The sequence below is a fragment of the Neolamprologus multifasciatus genome, chromosome 23 (genome assembly GCF_963576455.1).
Source record: "Neolamprologus multifasciatus chromosome 23, fNeoMul1.2, whole genome shotgun sequence".
Lineage (NCBI taxonomy): Eukaryota > Metazoa > Chordata > Actinopteri > Cichliformes > Cichlidae > Neolamprologus > Neolamprologus multifasciatus.
In genome coordinates, this window is record NC_140460.1 from 29,986,094 (window position 1) to 30,003,542 (window position 17,449).

The window sequence follows — 17,449 nt, forward strand, 5'->3', positions numbered from 1 at the left end:
TGTGTGTATACATATATTCCCTTTCTTCAAGATTGTTTTAATTACGCAGACATGCAGTCTTCACCAAATATACTATTTATATTTGTCTTGAGCTTAAGTTGCGTATTTTACTTCCATGTCCAAACAAATGTTGACAGAAAAATGAATAACACATGACCGATAACCTTCACGTCGTGACAAACACGGGCTTCAAATATTAGCATCCTCACCAACGTGCTGGGAGGGACTAGCCCTCTGATTTACAGGCCCCTTCAGTGTGAAAATGTTGCTTACTCCTGACAGGGGTGACGCAAAGGGGTGACTGCATTTAAAGAGGTTTCATTGAGGTAAGCCAGCAACTGAGGTGTCAACCGACAATAACGCCGACGTATTTATTTTTGGTACACCAGAAACTGTCAGTGTCAGGGAATGATTACAAGGAGTAGACACACATCTGCCAAGGACACGCCCAGACTCATTCAGTGGATAATTGTGGATGTGAAAAGGAGCGAGCAAGAGATAAAAATATCTGATTAACGACTTTAAGTGATACCTGTTTGGCTTCGACCCTCAGGTGGGCCCCGGACTTTACCTGTAGGGGTGTTGGTCGGGTGGCAGGAACAATTATACACGTCAACCTCGGTCGGTCGCTTACCGTATCTGTGTGTGTTAAGATTTATTTTTATTTGTTTATCTATTTATTTATTCATTTATTTTCCCGGCTCCTGGGAATTGTGCTGCTGGTGGCGTATCTGGAGGGAGTGAGAACATAATGGCCGCGGCTCACTCGAAATATAAAACTCAAAGTGTCGTTTTTTTCCGGAGAGCTGGAGGTTATCATCAATATGGCGACGACTGCCGCGGCCCCCTCTTCTCGTTTTGAAACATTTAAGGTACTGCCTGACACCCGCCGTCTCTTTTTTTTTCTGGTTTCTAATAAGCTTTGCAAGCCACTTCCAACCAATGCCAGTCTCTCTACCAGTCGCCATTAGTGGGTTAAAAATGAATACGCAAAATAGCATACACGTATCTCACCTATCTGGCCAATCACAAACGGTTAAGAGCCTTTTCAAAGGGATATGAAGTCCAGATAAACACGCAGTAGGGGAGCCGTTGTGTGTTCATATAGTTATCATGTAAAAAAAAAATCTTAGTGTTTTCTCGTGTAGTCGTTTTTTGTTTAAACACCATGGACAACAGGACCTTTTGATGCCAAATCAGCTAAAATCATTCTATTTGAGCAGTCCAGGTGGGTTTATTTGTCTGTACAGAAGCTGTATGCTGCTTTCAAAATATCTGATACATTCAGGCAGGTTTCCACTTATTTGTTTTCTAAGGCAGCTGCTCTAGCGTTTAGCACCATGGACAGTGAACCGTCTGTTCTTGATGGGGGGAGACTTAACATATTTGCTCAAGGGCATTCAGGGGAGCCATTGAAAGGCACCTTAAAGGACAGGTTCAGTCATTTTTCCGAGCTGTCCTAAAGCAGTGCTGGCACACCTATGTCATTTAGGCTTTGATAGACATTCTGGCTGAGGAACTAAATCCTCAAATGTAAAGAGCATTTTTGCCCACAGCAATGAGTGTCCAATACTAACCCTTTAAAAATCTCCTTTACATGCTCTTTTTTTGAATTGCATGACACACCTAGATGAGACTCTGTAATACTGCACAAATGAGAGTTTTCTGCATGTGAATCAGATCACTGTCAGAAATGTATACATGATATGTTTTCGGTTTCTGTCAGTGAGTCCAGGGATGACCACACTGATAACAGAGTTCAAAAGTGGGTGTGGATGTTTTGGCTGTGGGGTTGGTAAGGCAGAACAGCTAACAACCCACCACCCAGCATCTCATGCTAGACAAGCTGTCAGGCCACATGTCACAACACTGGATCCCGAGGCAGTTTTTGGGACACAAGCAGATGTGTTTTATGGGAAGTGTGTGCGTGTGTGTTCTCTGGGGTTCTCTAATTCTCCTTTCCAGTAAACTGTGGAGTTTGAACCATTGTCTCTTTTGTTTTCATTAATGTCTTACCATAACAAAATATAATGTCTATATGATTAGTTGAAAAGGCTTGTGATCGTAATTTAAAGCAGTCACTGGTTTAAAATAAGCTTTAAATTCCATAGTAATAGAAGGTAGCTTTCAAATTGGGAACAATCAGCCCGTACCAGATCTGAGTATGGCATGAAAGTTGACAGCGGTTATATAGTATAAATTCCTTTAGCTTTCGGGGAAGAATAAATAAATAAAGCAAATGCTTCAGATTTAGACACTTAGACTCAGTCTTCTTATCTAACCTTTCTAACTCTAATAAAGGCAAGGCAAGGCAAGTTTATTTGTATAGCACAATTCAACGACAAGGTGATTCAAAGTGCTTTACAGAGACATTAGAAACAAAAACAAATAAAAAGCATCATTTAAAATTGATTAAAACAAGCAAACAAACAAACTAACTAATTAACAAACAAACAAACAAACAAAACAGTAGATAAAATCAAAACAGTTAAAATCAGAATGGTAGATAAAATCAGTAGTTAAAATGTAAGTTTTGAAATTTAAGCTTAAGTGTGGATTTGGTGCTTTATTCAAATGCAGCTGAGAACAGGTGAGTCTTCAACCTGGATTTAAATAAACTGAGTGTTTCAGCTGATCTGAGGCTTTCTGGGAGTTTGTTCCAGATATAAGGAGCATAAAAGCTGAATGCGGCTTCTCCGTGTCTGGTTCTGACTCTGGGAACTGATAAAAGACCGGATCCAGATGACCTGAGGGATCTGGAAGGTTCATACTGGGTCAGGAGGTCACTGATGTATTTTGGTCCTAAACCATTCAGAGCTTTATAGACCAGCATCAGAAAGCAAATAACCCTGTATTGGTTTGTTATCGGGCATAGTTTGTATTTACATATTGGTTGTGATTTAGGTTAGATCTGTTTTGATAGGCATGAGTATAAAGTCTAAATCTGGGAAACTCATATTTGCCGACATCATTGGCTTAGTCACTGTACTCTTTGTGGATGACTCTGCATTCCAGACTGTCCCCTGTTTTTAAGACCTAAGTATAAAAATAAAAAAATAAAACATTTTTATACTTTTACCTCCTTTTAAAATGGAAGGAAAATTAGATGGCAGCCAAGTGTGGCAGTTTCAGGTCTTCCATTTCCATTTCGAAAAGGAAGAAAAGCTGATGATTCAAGGAGACCTCACTTTTGAGGTTGCCAGAGGGGAGGTTCCTGTTTTCCACGGCAGTATAAGATCCCACAGGGAACAGGACCCACCTGTGAGAGTGCAGCGACTGGGCGGCACCGTGAACCAGCTGATAATGGCTCATCAAGGTTTTTTTTTGGCAGGGGAGAAAATCTTGTTTGTGTTTCTTCCCTTCCATCCTGTGGGAACAGGGTGGGCCTCTGGGTGTGAAGGGTGGTACACTAGATGGTTGGCAGGAGGAATCGGGTAGTGTGGCTGATTGAGGGAGGAAGTAATAAAAAGCCTGTAATTAATGCCTGCTTCATTTGTTTCTGCTGAAAGTCACTGGAAAAACAGGCTTTTTTTTTCTAATTTGAGGCTGTCCACCAATTAATTAGCAGTAAAAGGACAGTGGCTCCTCTCATTCTGCAGATGCTGCTTTCTCCACATGGCAGAATGCAGCATTAAAAAAAGTAGACCAATATTCTCTTCACTGACACTCTTTTTTTTCCTTTTTTTTTGTTCCTTTTGCTGTCCACCTCTGTTGCTGCTGGCTACTTTTGTGTCCCAGTGAATCAGCTGAAGGCATGTCACTGACTTCAGTGCCACTTTTGACTGCCTCAGTGAAGACTGGGACCTGCTTTGCTCAAATAGTTTACCTCGTAGTCAGAGACAGTTGTTGTTTTTTTGCCTCTGTCTCAAAGTGCATTGATGGTTTATAACCAGATCATACTTATTATTTTCCATGTGATGATTGTGAGATGATTCCTGTTTGTCATTCACTGGTTATAAAAACTGCAAATGCCACACTATTGTGTTATACAATGAGGCACTCAATTTGGTATTAGTCACTCAGGACCATTTGCATGTGAAATGTGCTCTTTTCGTACGTTTTCTCTCCCAGCCTTTCAAATGCTTCCAAATCTTTGCAAACTGGTTTCATGTCACCATATAAGAAGCATAATAGTGATTGCATGGTCAAAATATGATGGTCATATGTGCCTAATTGTGATGGTAATTGAACATGTCTGAATAAGAGTGGGGTTTTTTGGCGGAACAATGGCAGACTATCTTTTGGGTCAGACCTGCCACATTTTCCTAACGCTTTAAACACAGCTAAGTCTGAACTGAATGAATCACATCAACATGATTCCTTTCTGCAGGATCTTCTATGGAATTAATAAAACAACATCAATAATAATAATAAAAAGAAGAAGAAATCTCTGAAAAACTATAGGAAATGTCTAAACTGGCTATCATTCTAACAGCATGATAAAATGATAGAGATGTGAAATATATAATACGAGTGGATGTTTTAGGGAAAGGTCTGCCTTTTATTTCTCTGCAGACTTTTCAACTGATGCCTGAATTTGCACCAGCTTTCCATTTACTTTATATGCCACCAGCCCCTCTACAGCTATCTTTTCACTAGTGCAAACATTTACAGAAATGTCTTCTAATAACCTAGCAAACATAGTTGAACTGTTAACGTCTCTGGCCAAAACTGGTTTTGCTACAACTGTAATGTAGTCATATGTGAAAATGGGCTCACTGCCCTCTGATATCAGGGCTGTAAACCCTGTGATGGCAGTTTATCAGTTAGCTTGGTAGCATAAGAACTGTTCAGCACATGGCACAGCTTTTACCTTAGACCTACTTTATTAACCAAGACTAGATGCACAAAAGAGACATGAAAAAACAGGGTCGCTGACAGTTATTCACTAGTGACATATGTCCTCAGAAGCCTTCTCACCCTTTTCCTTTTGCGTTGTTGAGGCCACCGAACACATGAGGTGATGTCAAACAGCCCCAAAAGATAATGTTTTGACCTGTGTGTTTGTTGTTCGTTGGGTCAGACTCAGCATTTCTTTTCCTCCAAGACAGTGGGTTAAGTTGATTGCAATAAGCTCAGCTCTGGTTTCATCTCTTTTCTGCACTTTCTCCCGAGCTTCTTTGAATCATTTACAAGTTTGCTGGTAAACAGTGAACAAGACAGTCCTGCACATGTACCTCAGCAGAGGGACCTTGTGGGCACTGGAAGATTTCAGTCCATTATGGCTTAGTGTGACCAACGGTCTCCTAGGTGGCTGCGGTCTAACCAAGAAGACCTTTAGATTATTAATGAACTCATCCTATTTTGGCCTGATCCTTCACCTTTCTCATAATCATCATCACCTCACGAGGCGAGATTTTTGCATGGAGCTCCAGATCAAGGGTAACTGGTAGTCATTTTATATGTCTTCCATTTCTGAAAAATAATCACTCCAACAGCTCGCCCCTTGTCACCAAACTTCTTGCTGATGGTCCCAATTCCAGCCATTTGCAGGTTTGCAATCTTGTCCCTGTTTTTTGGTCTTATCCGTGGTGGTGGAGCAGTTGGAATGGAAGAAACTGGTTCTGTGGAACAGTGAGTTGAGATCAGGAGTATCTGCGATTGGTTAACTGAGACATTGGCTGTGGTACACAGATTGCAAACTGTAAGAGCCAGAATTCTAGCGCCCATACAAATAGTGACTGTTCATTCCAGACTTACACATTCAGCAGAGATCAAAAAAATGTTTTTCTCCCTTTAAAGATGATATTATATAGCTATTATTGTTATAATCAAAATAAGACAAATATTTCCGCATGAAAACCCAGATTAACCCAAGTCTTCCATATCACACGTACAACGAGTTATGTTTTTATATTTACTAGTATGAAGGTATAAACATCTGCCTCCACAGAAGCTGCTTTGATATGGCGTTCCAGTAACCAGCAGCCACCAGTTCTGCATCTATGTGTATTAAATAATATAAGTTGGCAGTCTGCCCAGGTGACGTACATGAGGAAATGCTGTAATTTGACTTGTATTCGGTCTGAACTCATCGAAGGGATCAGGATGTTGTCTGTTGCTAATTAAATTACTCCCTACAGAAAGAAATGACCTACTTTAGATCCTTCTTCTTTTAGCAAAGTATAGCTGGTCATGTTTAGTAAATATTAAAAATAGAGGAACTAATTTTTTTTGTTGAGATGCTGTGTGTCATTTGTGTTTTCTCTTCTGCTAATAATCACAACAGTATTTGGGGGGAAAGCATTTTGTGCTCATAATGCTTTGCCCTTCTCACATTCTAGTTACAAACTGTCAGTGATAAATCCAGAAATGTCACATGGTCCAGCTTCACACTTCATTAAAATCATTTACACAGGTAGCAGTTCCACCTGTTCGTACTATATTATAACATGTCCCAGGTAGATGACTTCACTCCTCCCACTGGTGCTTTTTTTAGGTCTTGGTTCATTTCTCCTTGCCTTCCCCCTGCAGCTACCTATCCCAGCTGAGCACTTCGCTTCCCTCTGAAGGAGCAGGATGACAAGATGGCACAGCTGCTTATACCGCCCGGACCTGACAGCTTCCGCCCCTTCGTCCCCGAGTCGCTGGCCGCCATCGAAAGGCGCATCGCCGAGGAGGAGGCCCGGAGACCACGGGTGGAGCGCCGCAGCGACAGCGACGATGAAAATGGGCCCAAGCCCAACAGCGATGTGGAGGCGGGGAAATCTCTCCCCTTCATTTATGGGGACATCCCTCCCGGCCTGGTGTCCACCCCTCTGGAGGACATCGACCCCTACTATAGCAGTCAGAAGGTGTGTTATTAATGTCATCGCTTCACGTTCCGCTGTAAAAGAGTAACATCCAAATGGACATCGGTGGATAACTCTAACACAATTTCTTAGCTTTGCAGGCCTCAAAGTATCATTAAGTACACCAATTTAGTTTTCAATTACGGTATGACTCATGCACTGAATTTTGATACATTACAGGTCTACATTTTTAGTTCAAGCTTTGCAGCTCATAAAAGCTTGAGGTTAATTGCATGATGCTCTGAACAAACTATTGTAAGTTAACGACTGGGCAGAGTTTCCTCCCACATGTCTAAAATCCCGCCAAAGTTTTTCAGGTTTTCTTTTGAGGGCAGGTTGCATTGAATCTGTGGCTCAGACGAACAGGGTTTGTTTTTAAGTCACGTAATATTATCAAACTGTAGCACATTTAGCACATGGACAGACTGAACTGTAAACCATAGTGCAGCATTAATGTGGTTAGTCAAGCCAGAGTCTTTTAAAGCCTGGGCCAACAGAGGTGCTAAATGCTAATCTGAGCTGCTGTGCCAGTTGGACTGTGGTGCCAGACATGTCCTGCCTGCGGTGGACTCATCCAGCTGGACATAGCCTGACACGGTCCTAATTACTGTTATAACCAATCACACATGCACAGCGGTCTCTTAGGTCTTTTGAAAAAGAATGAGGTTTTTGTATGACACAGATATTAACCAGATTTCTTTTGTCTCTCTTTCAGACCTTCATAGTATTGAATCGTGGGAAGGCAATCTTCCGTTTCAATGCCACTCCTGCTTTGTACATCCTAAGTCCCTTCAATCCTCTGAGGAGGATAGCTATTAAAGTTTTAGTGCACTCATATCCTTTTAGAGTTTGCTACAGATGCAGCTTGATTTGGATTAAAGGGTTTATCAGACAAAAGAGGGATTTAAATGGGCTGCTGATGAACGCTAAATATCATGATTGGCTCAGACTTTTTAAGTAGACTTTTTTTTAGTCCTTACAGCAGCTGAGCAGTCGAAGAAAAGATATAGTACTGTGTACTGTGACAGCGATGGATGAGGAAATATCAGTTTCAGCTGTTTAACTGTCAGAGCTTGTTGTATGTACCAAACAGAATGATATATGCTTCAAGTGCCCAAATACTGCATTGTCCTTGACTTTGTTTCCACGATGTTCAGCATATTGATCATGTTCACGATCCTGACCAACTGTGCTTTCATGACCCTCAGTAATCCCCCAGATTGGGCCAAGAATGTAGAGTAAGTTACCAGTTGTTTATTTTTGAATTTCTCGCTGTCCTTATTCAGTTCATTTTGGACACACGGAGACAACAATCTTCAAATCAGGACTATTTTTTCCTGGCGCTGGGTCCTGATAATTACTTAATTTGTGATTCATAAGATTCTATTGTTATCGAGGTTTTAAAATTCCCTCTTAAATATGAGTATGTGCCAGACCCAGCCCTACTCCAGTCTGTATAGAAAGTCCATCTAAGAATCTACATATAAATAATACAAAACAGACACTATTTAGTGCCTGATTAGATTAATAATGGATTTTTTTTTCGAAAAGTAAGCAGATTTTGTTAAATCCATAGTCAGAGGGCAAGTAGAGCTGTTATAAGGACCTCTTATGCTCAGAAAAACTCATTTCACCTTCTTTTCCAGGTACACATTTACGGGGATTTACACCTTTGAGTCCCTTATAAAGATCCTGGCCAGGGGCTTCTGTGTGGGGAAGTTCACTTTCTTGCGAGACCCGTGGAACTGGCTGGACTTCAGTGTTATCCTCATGGCGTAAGTATTATGACAAACACAGTTAGGATCAGCTTAACATGATATGGCGTAGATTACGAGGCCAAATGCTTTTAATTAGCCCAGCAGCCTAATAAGGCACACTGAATGTGAGAAAAAGAACAGATCAAATGGAGAGCACTGCAGTAATCTGCAGCTTATTCATGTACGCTTTAAAATCGTGGCCAAGAATCTTAACTCTGCTCTGTTATAATGGATGTGAGGCCCCAAAGCACTGTGTATCTCGGCCCATATTAGTCTCATGCCTCAATGACTTCTGCTATCTCCCTTAAAACTATAAAAGGCAGCCTTCGGCATTACAGTGCTATTTTTTTTGTGTGTGTGTGTGTGACGTAGTATTTGTTACACGCTGAGCACGTAATGTAATAGTACTATAATCTTATTGTGTCTGAGAGAGGTCTGTAGTTGGTAATGGTTATCTGAGGGGCAGTTTTGTTTCTCACTGGGTTTGCCTGTTCTTTGCTGTGTAGTAACTGTGCATTTAATCCTGCAGGTATATAACAGAGTTTGTAAACCTAGGCAATGTTTCAGCTCTGCGCACATTCAGAGTTTTGCGAGCTTTGAAAACTATCTCAGTAATACCAGGTAAGGCCGCGCCTGCTGCCAGCACTCCTCCCTTTTGTCCTGTGTGTGACTGTTTGTCGTTCCCTCCTCTCCTCTCTTCCCATCCTACGACCCTCTTTTTGTCTTGTCACACCTCATGTGTGTGTGCGTGTGTGCGTGCGTGCGTGCGTGTGCGCGTGTGTGTTTGTGCCACACCTTTCCTGAAATGCCCCACATCCCCGCCCACCCCCTCCTTCCTGTCTGCCCCCTCCTTTCCCTTACAGATATGTCACAGAGTTTGTGGACCTGGGCAATGTCTCAGCACTGCGAACCTTCAGGGTTCTGCGAGCCCTGAAAACTATATCAGTCATCCCAGGTGAGAGAGCCATCAAGGCCCATGGCGTTAGGGAAATGCTAATGGCTAACTGGCGCTAACATCCAACCCCCCCACCCCCACCCCCACCCCCCAAGCTCATCTCACTGTAGCTAAGCCTGACGACGCCTGTCGCCGTCCCTCGTGCTGCCTTCGTCCCAAGGCCAGTAAAAGCTGGAATCTGGCTCCAATCTGCACAGATTGACACGATTCTTAGCTTTTAGATACATCCTTTAAGGCAGAATTCTTTTTGGTTGGAATCTATTCTTGCCTTGGGAGCCGTAAGAGTAGATTTCTGTGCACTATTTCATTTTCCTTTTTGCATGAGACATTGCAAAAGCCGATTTTCTGGTGGCAAGCACTTACGTGTGTAGGGTTCCTCCTTACCTTGTTTTTCCTGCGCATGTCTTGTTCAGTGTTGTCTGTTTTATGGAGAAATTGTGATATGGTGAGTGGTGGTTGGGTAATGGCATTCTTAACACTAACGCAATTCACAGCGCAAACGAACAAAACGTTCATACCCTAATCAACAACAACAATAGAACCCAGGACAGGTACAGACGAAAACATTAGCTGATCATTGTCATGGCAACAGCAGTCTCCCCAAGCAGGACAATGGCCCTCATTTGTGTAAGTCAGGGATTTCTCAATAGTTTGTCCCTACATTTGTCATTTCTTTATGGAAAAATTAAATAATTATGAACTATCCCTTTAGGAAGTATTTAAAATAAATACTGCTACTAATAATAATTAAAATAATTATGATGCCTTTTGGCTGTTATTTCCACTTTACCAAAACATCATAATCAGCAATAAAGTAAATTGCATATACAAAAATCAAAATACTAAATAGAAAGCTGTAGGCTTTAGCCTTTAAATCCAAGCATATCCATATTCTGCATCTCATTTTATCATATCATAAAGTATTTTGGGTGTTGTCACTTCTTGGCACTATCCCAGAAATGCTGAAGAATAGGAAGGGTTTTTTTTTTCATTGCAGTGAGTTACTTGTCTTGGCTTGACAGATCACATGCTCCATACCCTCTGCCTGTTTTCTTCTTTATCTTATAGTATGTTATTCTTTTTTCATTTCCACTTTGACTCCATGCAGGCAGGACAAGCACACATGTCATAAATTTTCTTTTTAGGGGGTCAGGGCAAATATTAGAAAATGAGGCCCAATGTGTCCTGCCATTCCTTAAAAAGACAATGTGGAGCCCAAGGAGTTGACTTGGCTTCCAGATTCTAATCCATCAAACATCTGTTAAATGTGCTGGAGCAAGCCACACATCCACAGAGCCAGACTGGCTCTCCTGGAGGTCCTATGTCGTGCCCTGCACAGTCTTAGATAAATGGTTTTAATGTTGTTGTTGAACGGTTTATGTGAACCGGTTTATGTGCCAAAAACTGGCACTGACTCTTTGGATAAAGACCATCATCTATTTCCCCTTTCTATTACTTTTTGTAGCTCTCATAGCTACATTCAGACTCAAGTTAAACACGGTGAGCTCATTCTTTTGTGACAGTGCAAGCAGTGCTGGTGCATGGTGGTATTTTTCAGGAACTGGAACACATTTTGTGATAAAGGGTAATAAAAAAGAAATGGTTGTTTAAAGAACAGAGATGTAAATATCTCATCAGTCTTCTATGTAATGCCACTCTGTTATGGGAATTTATTTTGTTAAGAGGTTTAACGCTCTCATTTTCTTGGTGAGAGTTAGATGAGCAGATATCATTCTCAGTTGTCGGTTAAGGATAAATACCAGGCTTTAACAGTCATGCCAGCTGACCTGGCGATATATAAATATCAAAAAACATATCAGCCATCAGGGTCAAAAACATAAATAGAAAAGTTGGAGGTTAATTGTGCCAGATAAAGTGTTTGGTGTTCCAACGAAAGCCTAGGTTTGTTGTAGCAGAAGAATTTTGGAACTGAGCCAAGGGGTTTGTGTTATCATCATACGGTCTTTATTCATCAAACTTGATGTTCTAGCAAGTTTATCAATCTAGTGTGGGTTTGCTAAACATTGCTAACATCTTCCAGTCTATATAATATAATTTTCATCAAGAAACGAAATAATACTACCTGATTCCACCATGCACAAACAAAATGTTCAAAGGTTACATGCAGAAATAGTTCATCTCTGAAGCACATAAACAAAACTGTAGCTCTTCAACATAAAAAGGCTGGGGTGCAGTCTTCCCTGTATGTGGTGGCCCATTTTCTTTATGCCTTACAAACCAGATGTCTAAGAAATTCATGAGACCAGTTCTGTGTCTCAGAGGATAAGTCACCCTCCAGTTTATACTGCACGCCACTGAGTGCATGTAGCAGCAGGTTTTCAATGATCCCATCCACAGTACTATGCACTGTCAAAAAAAGAGCTCACTTGAATCGTTTCAGTGACAGTCTGTTTAAAATAAAAGCAATGACTTATTAATGATCATTTTCCCAGAGACCCCAAAACCATAGCACTGTGATGGGCATGAAATACATAAATTTCTCTAGGGGTTTATTCATGATCAGCAGTGGTCTGTGTCAGCTTGGTTCCAGTATGACTGCAAGTAGTTCATACAGGAACCTCCACTGCAGATCATTTTGGCTGCTTTCTCCTGTAAGCTGTTATTAGCTTCTTTAAAAGCTAGTGGCTGCAATTAGCAGGTGTTAATCATTCTGCGATGTCCCACTCCTACTCCCATACCCCCTTGCCTTCTCTCCCATTTAGGTTTGAAGACTATTGTTGGTGCACTGATCCAGTCAGTGAAAAAGCTGTCAGATGTGATGATCCTCACCGTGTTCTGTCTCAGTGTCTTTGCCCTCATCGGCCTCCAGCTCTTCATGGGCAACCTGAGGCAGAAGTGCGTGCGCATTCCTTTGGGCAGCAACACAACTTTGAACAACACACATGAAAGCAACAACACATTGGTGGAGAACGTCACATTGGTGGAGAACGTCACATTTGTGGAGAACATCACAAAAAACTCCTTCGACTGGATAGAGTACATCAATGATGAGAGTAAGCCAAATGAATTGGTGAAAGTGTTTTGTGTCTGCCAGGCGCTCATTGGGGTTAAATACAGTCAACTCTCCCACCCTAGATGCTGGCTACGTTATAGTCAGAGATAGGTCAGGGTGGTGGCGGTAATGGTCGAGTGGTGGCGGGAGGTCAGGCATGCTGACTTGTTGCCTTGATAGAGAGTGACAGCGATGGCTGGGAGCAGGCGTTGCGCTCTCCAACAAGAGCTGGTGGGAGAATGTGGCAAATGTGCCAGATAATCGCCACAACAATAAAACCCTCCACTTTCACCCCCTCTCTACCTCTCATCATTCTCCCATAGCCCATCTGTGTGGCATGAGCAGTTTAAAGTGTTAGAAAAGGGTGACTCACTGGTTATCAACAAGACATGCACCGGCTACACAACAATCACATAACAAGCCAGAGAAAAAGAAGATGGATACAGAGAGATTAAATTTGCATTTCTTTTAAGACCTAAAATGAAAAAGGGATTAAAAAACATTTTTGTTTCTAAAGATGATGTACTTATTACACAGTTAAATGATGACATGTGCTTACATCATGAAAAACCACCAAACAGATGAGTAGTGTAAAAACAAATCCTTTCCTTCAGACTTTTAAGCCATATGCTAAAACTGAAGAAAAACCAACAGGGTGCATATTGTCCTTCTTTTGCCACCATTACTCATATCCACCCCTTTAATGCTTTGATGTTGTTGTGACTGACCAGCCCTTTATCTCCTCTACCCTCTAGGAAATTACTATTACCTCCCTGGCCGTAGGGATGCTCTGCTCTGTGGAAATGGCAGTGGTGCTGGGTAAGACTCAAAATGTTTTATTTATATGGCCAATTAGACTACATCACAAAGCTCAGTATACATACACAATCAGTTTTGACACTCGCCACTGTGCAGAAGCATTCCAGGAATCTAAACTGCTGCTCTATCCTCGGGTAAACGTGTAAAATCTAAGGTTATACCATGCGTGTCAATGTGCTGTACTTGTGTTAGTAGATTACTTATCCTTTTTTTTCTTCTTCTTCTTTATGATCTGCTGAGTAACTCTAAGTAGCTCTAAGTAAGGCCAGACTCCCTATTAAAGTCCTTTGAATGCTATCTTTCATATCATGTCAACTACTGCAGTATCTCAGGGGTTTAAAGGCAAATGTTTATATTTGTTTATGGAAAATTCCTCAGTTATTTTCAGTGTCTGTCGCACACTTTGTTCCAGGTCTCAAGTCAGATTGAGCAGGTAGTTTTGTACTTTGTCATTGATTATTGAAGCTGTTTTTATGACTGTAAAGGCTCGTGTATAGCATAGCATGGGGGGTAGGGGGGGGGGGGGGGCTTTTAAATGGACAGTGATACTCTGTAATATGCAGCAGTGTCATTAAAGTAAATTGTCTCTATCTGTCAGAATGGAAATGTGAATGGACAGAGGTATGGACGGAGCTTTTGTTCTGCTATACTTTGCATTGACAGTATGCATTGTGACAATAATAACTAAATTTCAGGGTTCTGATCCCTCAAACTTACTCGTATTACTTCTCTTTTAAAATAATATACAAAGTACATCTAATCCAAAGTGTTGTTTTCTCAAAGGGTCTGCCCAGAGGGCTTTTCATGTTTGAAAGCAGGTCGCAATCCAGACTATGGCTACACCAGCTTTGACACCTTCAGCTGGGCCTTCCTGTCCTTGTTCCGCCTCATGACCCAAGACTACTGGGAAAACCTCTACCAGCAGGTGGGTAGGCCTCTACACCAGGGGTCCCCAATCCCAGTCCACGAGAGCCGGTGTCCCTGCAGGTTTTAGATGTGTCCTTGATCCATCACAGCTGATTTAAACGGATAAATTACCTTCTCAACATGTCTTGAAGTTCTCCAGAGGCCTGGTAATGAACTAATCATGTGATTCAGGTGTGTTGACCCAGGGTGAGATCTAAAACCTGCAGAGACACCGGCCCTCGCGGACTGGTATTGGGGTCCCCTGCTCTACAGCATCACTGTGCCTTATTTCTGAGGACTAAAGGGTGCATATTGTGCCCGTTTCTTGTTTTCTTGTCTTAAAAATAATCCAGCTGTTTTGGATTTTGCAGACTTTGCGTGCAGCAGGGAAGCCCTACATGATCTTCTTTGTGCTGGTGATCTTCCTGGGATCTTTTTACCTGGTCAACCTGATCTTGGCTGTGGTGGCCATGGCTTATGACGAGCAAAACCAGGCCACCATCGAGGAGGCCCAGCAGAAAGAGGAGGAGTTCCAGGCTATGCTGGAGCAGCTGAAGAGACAGCAGGAGGAGGCACAGGCAGGACATTCATCTTTATTCTTTAGAACTGATATACAAGTAACCTCCTCTCTTTAGCTATTTAATTATAATGATTATCTGAGACATTTTATTTGACATTTCTTTCATGTGGGCATTTATTGTTAAATAACTGTCCATATTAATTAATGTTGTTTCAAACTGCTGTGGAAAGAGAAGTTTGGGAGCTTTGTTTTTATTTGCCTTTTTGTTAATGAGGCCCAGGCAACTCTGGAGATTTGCTGTTGTGGTTGACTGGAAAATATTAGATGCCAAATTAAATAATGTAGTTGTTCGACTTATAAATGAACACACTTGAAATAAAACGGGTCAAATGGCTTCATTTCTATTGCATTGATTGGTCTCAGCACTGTCTGCAGCAGATGCATCATAGCTAAGCAGCCAGTGGTGCTAAGTTGAGTGGTATCTTCACAGGATGTTGCTGATTAGTTTGCAAACTACACATAATAGCACTGTCATTTTTTCATAGTATAACTCCACCATCAAACATTGACCAATACATTAATTTTCATTTTTAAAAAGTATTTGTTTAACATTCTAATGTGCTTGTTTCTTGCTTCCTTATTATATTAATGTACATGAGTCATTTCATAGCTGCCTTTTCAGCGCTCCTTCTCCACCTCTGATCTCTCCTTCAGTGGTTCTGCTCAAGCATTCAGATGTTTTTATTACCCCTCAGCAGTAAAAGGCTGATGGGGTATTTCTGTATCCCTGCTGGACGGGCAGGAGGGCAACACAATTCAATTCAATTCAATTTCAATTCAATTCAATTTTATTTATATAGCGCCAAATCACAACAAATGTCGCCTCAAGGCGCTTCATAGATACAGAGAAAAGCCCAACAATCATATGACCCCCTATGAGCAAGCACTTTGGCGACAGTGGGAAGGAAAAACTCCCTTTTAACAGGAAGAAACCTCCGGCAGAACCAGGCTCAGGGAGGGGCGGCCATCTGCTGCGACCGGTTGGGGTGAGAGAAGGAAGACAGGATAAAGACATGCTGTGGAAGAGAGACAGAGGTTAATAACAGATACGATTCAATACAGAGAGGTCTGTTAATACATAGTGAGTGAGAAAGGTGACTGGAAAGGAAAAACTCAATGCATCATGGGAATCCCCCGGCAGCCTACATCTATTGCAGCATAACTAAGGGAGGATTCAGGGTCACCTGGTCCAGCCCTAACTATATGCTTTAGCAAAAAGGAAAGTTTTAAGCCTAATCTTAAAAGTAGAGATAGTGTCTGTCTCCTGAATCCAAACTGGAAGCTGGTTCCACAGAAGAGGGGCCTGAAAACTGAAGGCTCTCCCTCCCATTCTACTTTTAAATACTCTAGGAACAACAAGTAGGCCTGCAGAGCGAGAGCGAAGTGCTCTAATAGGGTGATATGGTACTACAAGGTCATTAAGATAAGATGGGGCCTGATTATTTAAGACCTTGTATGTGAGGAGCAGGATTTTGAATTCAATTCTGGATTTAACAGGAAGCCAATGAAGGGAAGCCAAAACAGGAGAAATATGCTCTCTCTTTCTAGTCCCTGTCAGGACTCTTGCTGCAGCATTTTGGATTAACTGAAGGCTTTTCAGTGAGTTTTTTGGACATCCTGATAATAATGAATTGCAGTAGTCTAGCCTGGAAGTAATAAATGCATGAACTAGTTTTTCAGCGTCACTCTGAGACAGGATATTTCTAATTTTAGAGATGTTGCGCAAATGGAAGAACGCAGTCTTACATATTTGTTTAATATGTGCGTTGAAGGACATATCCTGGTCAAAAATGACTCCAAGGTTCCTCACAGTGTTACTGGAGGCCAAGGTAATGCCATCCAGAGTAAGAATCTGGTTAGATACCATATTTCTAAGCTTTTCAGCGCCGAGTACAATGACCTCAGTTTTATCTGAGTTAAGAAGCAGAAAGTTAGTGGCCATCCAAGTCTTTATGTCTTTAAGACATTCCTGCAGTTTAACTAATTGGTGTGTGTTATCTGGCTTCATGGACAGATAGAGCTGGGTGTCATCTGCATAGCAGTGAAAATGTATGCTATGTCTTCTAATGATGCTGCCTAGGGGAAGCATGTATAATGTAAACAGAATTGGTCCTAGCACTGAACCCTGGGGAACTCCATAATTAACCTCAGTGTGTGAAGAGGACTCTCCATTTACATGCACAAATTGGAGTCTATTAGATAGATATGATACAAACCACTGCAGTGCAGTACCTGTAATACCTACAGCATGTTCTAATCGCTCTAATAGGATATTATGGTCAACAGTATCGAATGCTGCACTAAGGTCAAGAAGGACAAGCACAGAGATGAGTCCACTGTCAGAGGCCATAAGAAGATCATTTGTAACCTTCAATAAAGCTGTTTCTGTGCTGTGATGAACTCTGAAACCTGACTGAAACTCTTCAAATAAACCATTCCTCTGCAGATGATCTGTTAGCTGTTTGACAACTACTCTTTCAAGGATTTTTGATATGAAAGGAAGGTTGGAGATCGGCCTATAATTAGCTAAGACTGCTGGGTCTAGAGATGGCTTTTTGAGTAAAGGTTTAACTGCAGCCACCTTGAAGGCCTGTGGTACATAGCCGATTATTAGAGATAGGTTGATCA

The 17,449-nt window shown here is 41.5% G+C and overlaps 1 protein-coding gene across 4 annotated transcripts in view; it reads left to right on the forward strand.

Moving 5' to 3' along the window:
• The window catches only part of LOC146491939 (sodium channel protein type 2 subunit alpha-like), a 42,169-nt gene that overhangs the window by 583 nt on the left and 24,137 nt on the right, over positions 1 to 17,449 (forward strand). For 2 of the 4 annotated variants that reach the window (XM_085150640.1, XM_085150643.1), the window contains exons 2-10: positions 6,475 to 6,794; positions 7,507 to 7,624; positions 7,939 to 8,029; positions 8,438 to 8,566; positions 9,078 to 9,169; positions 12,227 to 12,517; positions 13,272 to 13,335; positions 14,119 to 14,260; positions 14,613 to 14,819. In XM_085150640.1, the coding sequence (XP_085006766.1) occupies positions 6,528 to 6,794; positions 7,507 to 7,624; positions 7,939 to 8,029; positions 8,438 to 8,566; positions 9,078 to 9,169; positions 12,227 to 12,517; positions 13,272 to 13,335; positions 14,119 to 14,260; positions 14,613 to 14,819 (1,401 nt within the window). In that variant the 5' untranslated portion in view covers positions 6,475 to 6,527. Of the gene's footprint in view, positions 1 to 32; positions 873 to 6,474; positions 6,795 to 7,506; positions 7,625 to 7,938; positions 8,030 to 8,437; positions 8,567 to 9,077; positions 9,170 to 9,411; positions 9,504 to 12,226; positions 12,518 to 13,271; positions 13,336 to 14,118; positions 14,261 to 14,612; positions 14,820 to 17,449 lie in introns of those variants that run through there. The other 2 variants (XM_085150642.1, XM_085150641.1) reach the window with 2 other exon arrangements.